This window comes from Numida meleagris, chromosome 17 (genome assembly GCF_002078875.1).
Source record: "Numida meleagris isolate 19003 breed g44 Domestic line chromosome 17, NumMel1.0, whole genome shotgun sequence".
NCBI lineage: Eukaryota > Metazoa > Chordata > Aves > Galliformes > Numididae > Numida > Numida meleagris.
This window is the reverse complement of record NC_034425.1, coordinates 3,494,668-3,506,248: the sequence shown is the minus strand read 5'-3', so window position 1 is coordinate 3,506,248 and position 11,581 is coordinate 3,494,668. Positions and strand designations below refer to the sequence as shown.

The window sequence follows — 11,581 nt, the reverse complement described above, 5'->3', positions numbered from 1 at the left end:
GAGGGATTAACAAAAACGACATGAAAAAGTAATGAAACGAGGGTAATGTGCATAGGCAGATCCATGGGAGTAGTGGACACCGATACCCCAGCCCGCCCCCCCTCCCCCGTTCAACCTGTACAGTCAATAGTTACCATTCAGATTCATCACTTGTCTGTACCAATGGTAAATATCACACTTCACCCTTTCTGATTATTGGGTCCGCCTCTGGTAATGTGCATAATAGTCACAGGCTCATTTTAAATAGGCTTTCATTTCCCCTTCCCACCCCCTCCCCCCCCCCAAGTTGATAAAATAACCCTTTCCAGCCCAAATTCTGAAAAGTGCCCTTCATGATAGACCTATTCTAAGCAGCTTTTATAGTTTGTTTTTTTAAAATCACCATACAAACATAAAAAGACGACATAAAACAAAAAGCCATGAAAAAAATATAACCTGCCATTAGCACGTGACACTGACCAAAAGGAGCCCATACTGTTGCATTAACAGTTCACAAGGACTTCTGCAGTTTCATAGTCGATATTGGACAGAGGTACTAAAAAAAACAAAAAAAAACAAAAAAAGGGCTGCCAGTCTGATCGGTTAAAGCTGGATTCTTCATCGAGCCCGGGACTGGAAAGGGTTACAACTGTATTTTTTCCTTTAGTGCTGATGATTGTTATTTCCACTTGGTTTCTCTCCGTTTCCTAGATGGACTCCCCGCTGAGAAGATCCCCCGGAAGAAGAGTATTCAGAGGCGTGGGGCTCCCGATCACTCGGCCGTCGTCGGCGCTGGGGGGCCCCCAGAGGCTGCTGGAGTATTGGGGCACGCCGCCCCACAGCAGCTCGCTGCTGCCCTTGCCCCCCAGGCAGGGGCTGTTCCAGTGCCCGGCGTCGCCCCGCACCAGCCCGTGGGAGCCGGCCGAGCCCAGGCGCGGCTGCGTGCTGCCGGCGTTGGACTGCCAGCTGGAGGTGGGCGGCAGCGCCTGGCCCTGCGCTAGGAAGCGGTTCACCTCCTCCTCGCCAGCGAACTCGGCCAGGATGGTAGTGTTTCCCAGGACACACCTAGGGACGAGAGCAGAGGGCATGGGGACGTGAGACGGCGGCGCTCGGAACCATTGGGATACCCTGAGCTGGAAGGGAGCCACAAAGGGCAGTCGTCGAGCGGCCCCGCAGACTTCTGGAAATACGGCGGGTTTCTATAAATCTGTTTTCACAGAACCACAGAACTGCAGAGGTTGGACGGGACCATGAACACGGGCCAGCAGGGTGCTCCTGCTGCTCGGAAAGCCAATGGTATCCTGGGCTCTGTCAGCAGAGGGGTGGCCAGCAGGGACACAGAGGGGATTGTCCCTCTCTACTCTGCCCTCGTGAGGCCCCATCTGCAGCACTGCGTCCAGGCCTGGGGCCCCAATACAAGAAAGACAGGGAGGTGCTGGAGAGGGTCCAGAGGAGGGCCACGAGAATGAGCAGAGGGCTGGAGCACCTCCCCTACAAAGGCAGGCTGAGGGAGCTGGGCTTGTTCAGCCTGGAGAAGAGAAGGCTGTGAGACCTCACTGCAGCCTTCCATTACCTGAAGGTAGCCTACAAACAGGAGGGTTGTCAACTCTTTACAAGGGTTGATGACGGCAGGACAAGGGGAAATGGTTTTAAGTTGAAGGAGGGAAGATTTAGGTTGGATATCAGGGGAAGTTCTTTTCTAGGAGAGTGGTGAGGCACTGGAACAGGCTGCCCAAAGAGGCTGTGGATGCCCCATCCCTGGAGGTGTTCAAGGCCAGGGTGGATGGGGCCCTGGGCAGCCTGGTCTAGTACTAGATGTGGGGGCTGGCAGCCCTGCCTGCAGCAGGGTGGTTGGAGCTTGATGATCCCTGAGGTCCCTTCCAACCAAAGCCATTCTATGATTCAGTAACCTCAAGAGATCACTGAGTCCAACCCCCCTGCTAGAGCAGGGTCCCTACAATAGGTTGCACAGGTCAACGTCCAGACAGGTCTTGAAGATCTCCGAAGGAGACTCCACCACCTCTCTGGCTGACCTGCTCCAGTGCTCTGTCACCCTCACTGTAAAGAAGAGTACAGGACTTCCTCTGTTCAAGTTTTAGGCCGTTACTCCTTGTCCTATCACCACGCACCACTGCAAAGAGCCTGTCCCCAAGTTTGAGATTAAGAATTAGATCCCATCTGCTCACTACTGTTCCGTATTTACCTGTCTAACCCAGGCAAACGCAAAGCCAGCTGCGTGGAGCCCAACTCGGTTAGCCAACAGGTTATACACCACACGAGGCAGTCTGCACTCTACTTAAGGAATGAATTTTCACAGAATTTAAAATTTGTTTTCAAAATGTTTTTGATCACTGCTGGTCCTCGTTTACGAAACAAAGCTAAGCACATAACTGGGGGTGGAGACAGCGAGCTGCTCCCACGTCTGATCCAAGGGGAGAGATCTGATCTGAGCCTGCTGACTCTGTGATGTATCTTGCAGCCCACGGCAGGGGTTGGAACAAGATGATCTTTGAGGTCCCTTCCAAGCCCACAATTCTGTGTTTCTGTAATTCAGTGATACTTTTCGGCAGCCCAATACTGTCCTGTTGGCTTCCAAAAATCCCACTGCATTGTGCCATTCTCACCCTGCCAGCAAACCAAACGCACAGACTGCTAAGCCCTTGTCACTCAGAAAGGGCTGGCCTGTCCTTGCCAGCAGTGTAACCATGGGTATGCCATAACCTACTAAAAAAACAATTAAATGGAAGCCTTCCAAGTCACTGATAATGTAAGGACCTTACCGTGTGCATATTTAAAATAAGTACTCATCTTCAAAATCAGGGATCAATTTTGCTGCTGGCATCATTTCTCTTACCTGATGCACACATCTAAACTGATGTAACTAAGATGGGGTGATGCTATTTCCCCAGTTACTGAATGGAGCTTTGTAACATTTCATTAAGGAAAGGTCATCCCTTACCATTTGGTCATGGTGCAAACGATATTTCCTCTACAATCAGTGTTTTTAATCTCAGTTATGCTACAAACTGTTGAGAAAGAAAATTCCTTTCTAACTTTAAGCAGGTAAGTATTCTTTTGAAACACCAGTCTTCATATTCTTCCTACTTTTAATCCTCTCTAATGTCACTGATTTTATCACTGAAATTCCCCATCTCTTGCGTGCTATGTCTATTAGTCTCATGGATTTCAGACCAGCTAAAAAAGCCCATTTTGTTGCTTAAAGAAGCGGGCTCCGAGATAAAACAGGCTTCATAACAAAAGAAAAACAGAACAGAAACATACATATGCAGAGACTTTTGGGCCTTGGCTGCTTCTTCCTTGGAACTGTATCGGACCACAGCATTGCCTTGCGTCAGGTTCAGGTGGAATGTTATCAGAGGGCCATGCTGCAAACACAGCGTCCGCAGCGTGGAGCCATCAATCTGCTCAGAGAGAAGGGGACAAGGTTACCTGTGGTTTTGTGACTTCATTTTAGATGCCTGCTGGCTGAACAAGCTTGAAAGCTGAAGAGTAAGTAGATGTGGAAGGTTTGTCCTCCGTAAGAAGAACTTAATTACAGACTTATCACTTTTAAAGACTCGCCTGCAGTCCAGCACACAAAACTTCCTGATTTATGTGACACAAATTATAGTTATCATTACAAGCCTACAAGTAAGTTAAATAAAAAAAACACACTGCTCGTAAATTAACTAAATTTTCCCCAAGGTTGCTGTGGATGCTTTGTAGCTTATGACCTTCCTTGTGAATGACACTATGGGGAGGGCTGGAGGGTCTGACAGACTCAGAAGAAAGACAAAACCCCACAGGAAATGCAGATTTTACACCTCTGAATCTGCCTCAAGACATCATTCACCTCCAAACTTACACACACAGAAATGGTGCATGCTGAGTGGCTAATTGCAGAGCCTTAAAGCTCTTACTTGATTTGACAGCACTTTAAAAACCTAACGGACTCCCTGTAGAAGACAGACAATTGTAACAAACGCAGAGTAATTATTTTCCCTTCGAAAGAACCAAATCACCCCAACTGATAAATGCTGTTATCTCCCCAACACGACACGCTGCTTGACAGAGCTCGCTGTGTGCAGTTCCACTCACCTGGGGCGTGAGGTTGCGAAGAACCAGCCAGCTGCTTGTCCTCCCTGAGCTGTCAGTACTCCACGCAGAACCTGCGACACAAATTCCACAACACAACGTTTCACCACGATGCTGAAAGCGTGCACAGCAAGGAAGCTTGTGGGGAATCGCAACACCCTGGGCAAGGGCAGCTGCTACTGTGAACAAATCCTGCAGCACTGCACTGCAGCTCCATTCACTGCCTGCTTTGGAATAAAAGGCTGCTGAATGAAAAGCTGCTTTTGCTATGTTTAAGGGATCTGTGGTGTCTTTCACATTCGCACAATAACCGTGCGATGCGGGTATACCACTGCAACAAGCTGCAACTTTGGGTTATGTTATAATTCATTTGGAGGAAACTTTTTAAAAGCAATTCAGAAGTGCAGGCTCAGATTGCTGGTTGCTATTAGAGACTTTTATAGCTCTGCAGCATTCAGCTCTCTGGCCAATAACAGATCAGTGTATATCACCTATTCAAAACAGGTATTTCTGCACTGTCTGTGCTCTGATTGAAGATACAAGGGCATAACAACCAGCAGAATCTGCTTTTCCAGCTTCAGCGTGGTATTCTGCAATGAGAAGCTGTGCAAGTTTGATGCTTATTGGTGGCATTTGGGAAACTGCAGCACCTCTGTAGCCACATGGGTGAGCACACCCTTCCGAGGGAGCACTGGCACTAACAGTGTCTGACCACCAGGTGGGGTTTTGGTGAAGAAAACGTACAAAATAAATGGTAAGGAGAGGGAAGAACATTTAATATCCAGCTTACTGAAAACAGATCAATAAGATAGTCAGCTAGATATATTAGGTGTAATATTTACCTTTGAAGCTGTCAGTATTTCACTAATAAACGCGATGGGTATACTTCTATAGCCACGATCATGGTTTCTCATATTTGTATTTAAGCAAAACAATGACAGCTTGAAAAAAAATAAAATTAAAGGGGCCTGCACAAAATATTAAAGCATTCCCGGCGGGCCCTGCGATGCCATCAGGTCCTGCACTGCTCACACGTGTGCTCTGCACCCCACCCGTGGGGTGTGTTACTACTGTGAGACAGAAAACCAACCACCAGTTCCAAAAGGAAGGTGCGTGGTGCTACGAAAGACAGAAGTCAGTACCAGAGGAGTAAGAGCTGGTCCAGCCCAGGGGACTGGCACCCCACGTCGACGATGGCTTGGTGTTGGTTAAGCCCGGCGGTGGTCTGGTAGGAGCAGTAGTGTTTCTGGGTACCTTCCATAGTTCATGGGACAGAGAGGCTTGTGTGTGAGAGATCGGGCCGGAGGACCACGTAGACTTGATGTCTGACAGTTTACCTGCAATAGGAAAAAAAAGAGAGGTGTGTGCTTTCAGTTAGCGGCAACGGTTAAACCGAACGGGATGGGAAATCAAGCTTCTGCACTGGCTACATCATTATTCCAGCTTTCTATGAGAGGAAACAGCACTCTGTTAGCAACTCACTGCTGCAAACCCTGCACACACGTAACCTCCTTACTCTGGGATTTGCATTTTCAAAGAATTTTCTATTTGCTGATTTTAACAACGCCTACTACGTGCACCGTTCCCTTTTAAGAATACCTCACTACTTTGCTCTTCAGCAAAAGATGACGTGTGACTAAAAAAAAAAAAGCCGAAAAAGAGAAGATGACTTTAAGCATTTGAAATCTAACGTCATCAAAATTATAATGAAAGACTTAAAGATTCTCTCAAAGGTTTAACAGAATGTAACCCCTTTTTTTTTCCCATGCAACTCATTTTATATAATACACAGTAAGCAACATATCCATGCGTTCTTCTGATACATTATTAAAACATCAAAGATCAAAGACCAATAATAATAGTGTTTCTGAGTATTACAAGTAACATACTCTTTTTTGAAGCCTGTTTCAGAGAGCCAAGCCTTCAGGAGAGCAGAGCAGATCACAATCTGCCACTCTCTGTAACTTCTCACTGCTCAGTTTATTTCCCCAATCAGTCTTTGAACTACCTCACTACCACTCCTGTCAAATCAGAGCCTTATAAAGTAATTAAAACAAAACCAAGGACAACAAGTAGTGATCAGTGGCGAGTTGCACAAATCTGATTGAAGATGAAGATGCTGAACCAAAATCCTTCATTCACCCGTGCAGCAAGTAGTCGTACAAGTCTTTGTATTAGGAACCCTAAAACCAGTCACCAAACCACGGCCTCTGTCACCACACTCTCAAAACTGCCTGTTTATCATCTAGCTCAATGACTTCATACTGAATCACAGGAATTTAAGTGGAAGTGTAAGCACTCTCCCACTTCTTGCGAACTGCAGTGACAAAAGGAACTGAACAGTGATGATGGTGACATGAACAAGGGGAAAAAAAAGTGGGGGTTAAGGAGGAAAGTCTGAGTTTTGGAACTCAGAGCAGCTCGGCCTGCAACACAGCACACGATGCATGCACGGTACCACGGGTTAGGTGTTGCTACGTCACTACTTCTCTTAGGGTTAACACAAAGATTAGATGAGACTGCAAAAAATAGAAGGAAATAGAGCAGGAATGCATGGCAGATAAAAGAAAAGCAAGCCATCCTCTTCCTTTCAATGCAGCAAAACATTTCAAACAGAACTCTTCTGCTTTGCAATCTACAGCATGCTTTGGGAGGCTATGGCTTCGTTTATTCAAAGAAGTGGAGATTCTTTACTAATTAGATATGAAAATGGTAATGTAATCCATGCAACAGCCCCTACACATTTTTATAATGGACCAAAGTGGATATTTATGTAGCCAGTTTGCTTTCTATGATTGGCAAGGAGAGAAAGCTCAGCATTTATCACTCCATTATTTCTTTCTTCTTAAGGAAGGGGATCCAATAAGAAAATACATCTGCTCTTGAGGATCCTTTCCTGGATAGAGAAAGAGCCCCAAGCCCAACTCCCATTCCCAGGCAGAGCATCCTCCTTGAGGTACAACCAAACATTCCCCTGAGCTGAAGATATTTTACAATTAACAGTGAATTTGTTAACAAAAAAAAAATCACATCAGCTCTCACTGGAAGGGCCTAGGACCTCAGCAGTAACTCTGTTGCTAGAGAACAGAACATTTCTCTGCAAAGTTGCAATGGAAATAGTCATGAAGGCACCTCAACGCCAATACAGAGTGATGGCATTTGGCATCAAGTGGAATAAATACATTCTCCCTTGCACACTTGCAGGCATACCATGCAATGCTCCCCCCGCTACACAGCCACCAGAAATGCTGCCTGCCTCGCACAGGACTACAACATGTGCTTCTGCCTGGAGCAGCACTACTGTAACAACACGGACAGCACTTTCTAGGGCCTTTTTTTCTCAGAATGCAGAGAAATGTGAAAGTAGAAAGGCCATTTTTCGTACCTGCAATGCTAGGTGCGGATGCAATGCTGCTGAAAGAGCTACTGTAGCCGGAGGCACTAAGCGGCCAGGCACTCGATGAAGGCAGCGTGGCATTCTGAGATGATGTTGGGGATGACCCTGCAGAACCAGCAGAGAAGCAGCTAAGAAAGATGGGCATAATGAGGTTTGGTGTGACATAAGCAAATCTGTTATGTGCAAATACAAACCATGCAAGGCATTGTCCTTAATCAGCCTGGTCTCTGAAGTCTAGGAATGAAATGTTACAGAAAGCATGATAAAGTGAAGCAGAAGTCTTTAGTAGAAGAGAAAAGAAAGCTGGCACAGTAGTAAATGCGTTAGTGCCTGCGCAGAAGATAAATTCTTCATCTCCTTTAAGACACACAACTGAAAAAAATCAGCATTAAACTGTTCAGTCTCAAGGAACAGGCTTCATTTATAAGGGTGCTTTGCTGGCTGACTTGAGCAATGACAACTACAGATGAGCATAAATGTATATGATAAACTAACCTCTTACCATGGGTGATTCGTCCTAAATTACTCGAGGTAAGCACTTCTCCTATATTCTAATGCTCACAAACATCTTTAGATTTTTTGCAGACTTTCAGTAAAGCAAGGATATATTTTAGCAAACTCTTCTCAAACTAATAACATTAAACGAAATAGCCTGCAACCATCTTGGTAAATCATTTACAATCTGAGCAGCTATCTAAGCATACATACAATTTCCTTCCTGGCAGCAAATGAAAGAAACCGAACATAAAATAAAATATGTTCATTATAAAGACCAGAAGAAGTGCAATATTCTCTCCAGCCACCAACAAAATTAAGTATGTATCCCAGGTGACTTATCATTCCTGACACACGCAGATACACTGCGATACTGAAACATCTTTACCCGTCTAAGAAAAACAGGTGAGCTCTTTGGAAGAAGACAAAGCGGTCTACTGGGGCAGAAGAGAGGAAGTTAAAGGACAACCTTAACCCTCACAGCTCAACAAAAATCAGAAGGGCTACGTATACTCAACTGGAACAGAAACCAACCGAACATCACCTTAAGCAGACTCACTGTGCTCCTCAGGATACACCAACACAGACATCAAACTTGAGCAAAGTAACTCTCTATCAAGGCCCTCCCTGGAAATAACCTACTCCCCAGGCAGACATCCCTGAGGAAGGCTGGGGGTAAGGGAATTATACCAGATTCAGAGCCCCATATGCCCAAAGAGCTGAAAGCAGCCCTGACTGCCCATGGCTAACGCTTTTGGCTCGTGTATGATGACCCTGCAAAGCACCATTATCAACCAGGGCAAAACAACAACCAAACCCTAAGCTTTGGTTTTGTCTGCGTGTTCAGTGTATCGGCCACAGTGTAACCCCGTGCAGGGATTTCAGCTCCGTTAATACAACCTGTGAATGCCACATTCAAGATGCAGTACTCAAAGAGCCTTTTCCTGTCAGGATGTCATGAAAATCCCCATCTCATTTGAAGGAATACCAGCAATGACAGAAACAAACACCCAGGTTACGTGAGCATAAAGAAACAAACTCAACAACTCCATTTTGTATTAAAATTATATTATTCCTATTTAGCAAGATAAAAAGCCAACAGGGTAAGGAAGCGTATTACAGACCCCCAGCAGCCACTGCTCTTCATGGGGTTTTGTCTCCCAGCAGACTGTTTATTCTGCAAAGATGATCTACACTGACCCCCAACACGTGGAGCAACTCCTCCTTCATTCCACAGACAGATTATAGACTAACAGAGCTAATGTACACCTACATCCTGGAAAGAAGTAAGACCTGCAGAAGGAACAGCTCAGAGGCAACTCAAAATCACTCAAGGCAGAGGAAAACCCTCCTCCCTCATATTTCACATCCCTTCACTTGAGCTAACACGTTCCAGAGCTGCAAACCAGTTTGACTGAATTCTGACTTACAGGCTATGCAGATATTCTGATGTAGCTACCTACCGTAACAAAATCCGTATTTTTAATCCTGACAGTTCCTTCTTGACAACCTGATTATAATACTCCTGTCCATATTAGAGTGTTTTAATAAAGTATGCATAACTTGCCTATTAAGGCACACTGATCTCAGTGAAACCAAGCCAGCTCTCCATTGATCCCCTTCCAGTGTATCTAGCTAGTTAAGTTGCACGGTGCCAGTGGTTTATTTTAGAGAACGCTCTTTTAGTTCTGTCTGCCAAGACAAAAGGAATGGAAATAGCACTAAGAAATTCTAGTTTACAAGTTAATTCCTTTTTTTTTTTCCCTTTTCTTTGATGGTTTTGGGGATAAAACAGCTCTAATTTATTTTCCTGAGTGATCTTGTAACAAAGCCACAATTACGTGTGATGGAAGCCTGCTGCCTCCACTTTCATATTGTGACTTCTTAAGTATTTCCTGAAGTGCAGGGGGGGGGTTGGTCAGAATGGAGAAAAGAATCTTGTTCAAAACAAATTGGTAGGAATTATATATGTTATAAAAACTTCCAGCGACCACAGAAGTTTATACGACATCTCACAGCCCTTCTCAACATAAAAATATTTGCATTCCCGAGGAAAACCAGAAACATCGTCGTCCCGTATCGTGTATTTCTGGATTTTCAGTGCAAGTTCAGAGCAGAAGCTTCCGCAGATAAGGATTATGTATGAAATGTACTACACTCATTTAATAGGAAGTCGACTTTGTTGGAAAGAAGGAAGTAAATACAGATGTGAGAGTAACGTGTGTGTTTACCTCCACTCTTGAGAAGATAGCGATTAACATCCTGTATGGTGGTGTTTATGGTGGGCCCAGTGGGAACGCTTCCAGGAGTAACATCAGGGTCATTTTCAGGATCAATATTCTGTAGTCCTTTCCATGGCACTCCTGGATGAAATTCTGTTCCAAATATAATAAAAAACACGAGCATATAAAGTCACAGCCCTCCGAAGTTTAGTTCTTCCTATCAGAAGGCATACGGATTCAATAAATAAAAGGCAGAGTGCATTTTCATGACGTCAGTTCAACGCGAGCGCTTTGCATTTTGTTACCTGGTGGCCAGTTTATGCTGGAGCCATTGGAAATTTTATCACTATCGGTTTTGGCACGTGACCAGCTGTGAGGAACAGCTACGGGTGGGCTGGCGGGCGACTCACTGTTCTGAATCAGATCATACCGGCCGTAAGAGTCATCAATGGAGGACTTTCCCGGAGGGCCAATACTTAAACCTCCAGGTATAGCACCTGTAATGAATGAAATGGAAAGGTTTCGTTTAGGAGTGGGACTAATTTGGGGAATGGAATGTCATCAGTAAATAATAAATGAAATCTAAACACAATAAGCAAGGTTTAACAGCCTCTAAAGCCTTACTAGAATTTACAGCTGTGAAGTACACTGCTGGTAAAATCTAGACTCTCGAGCCAGCTAGGGAAACTCAGGTTACTGCCAAAAAGAGAGTAAGTAATTCAAATAATCATAGTGATGGTAAACAGGAATTTGCTGAGGCAGCACGTCATGGAATATCACTGCAGGCATGTCCCCTTCTCATCGTTCTCTAGGTGTTCGTTACTGACAGCACAGCAGAGCAAGGCCCTGCTGGTCAGACTGAGGGATAGGGAAAAGCACAGGCAGGGGAAGCAGGGATGGGTTGATGGCTGCATCCAAAGGGCTGTGGTCAACAGCTCTACGTCCAAGTGGAGGTCAGCCACAATTGGTCATCCCCAGGACAATTGGTGACCCTCAGGGGACCATCTTGGACCGCTGCTCTTCAACATCTTTATCAACGACACAGACTATGGGATCGAGTGCGCCCTCAGCAGTTTGCTGATTGACACCAAGCTGAGCGGTGCGGCTGACACAACAGAAGGGAGGGATGCCATCCAGAGGGACCTGGGCAGGCTTGGAAAGGGCACACGAGAACCTTATGAGGTTCAACAAGGCCAAGCGTGGGGTGTTGCACTTGGCTCGGGGTGATCCCACATATGCCTACAGACTGGGAGAAGAACTAGATGATCCTTAGGGTCCCTTCCAAACTAAGCCATTCCATGATTCTGTGATTTGAAATAGCCATCCTCCTGTTCCCACAGGTTATCAGACAACAATTTGGCATAAACAGGACAGATATTTGCAGAATAAGAAA

General features: G+C 45.4%; 1 protein-coding gene across 7 annotated transcripts in view; it reads right to left on the bottom strand.

The window, feature by feature from the left end:
• Positions 334-11,581, bottom strand: part of TNRC6C (trinucleotide repeat containing 6C) — a 73,345-nt gene continuing 62,097 nt past the window's right edge. For 4 of the 7 annotated variants that reach the window (XM_021414488.1, XM_021414482.1, XM_021414483.1 and 1 more), the window contains 7 exons: positions 10,494-10,685; positions 10,198-10,341; positions 7,460-7,576; positions 5,217-5,411; positions 4,078-4,148; positions 3,262-3,401; positions 687-1,044 (listed from right to left, as the gene is read on the bottom strand). In XM_021414488.1, coding sequence (XP_021270163.1) covers positions 687-1,044; positions 3,262-3,401; positions 4,078-4,148; positions 5,217-5,411; positions 7,460-7,576; positions 10,198-10,341; positions 10,494-10,685 — 1,217 coding nt within the window. Of the gene's footprint in view, positions 1,045-3,261; positions 3,402-4,077; positions 4,149-5,216; positions 5,412-7,459; positions 7,577-10,197; positions 10,342-10,493; positions 10,686-11,581 lie in introns of all 7 variants that reach the window. The other 3 variants (XM_021414481.1, XM_021414485.1, XM_021414484.1) reach the window with 2 other exon arrangements.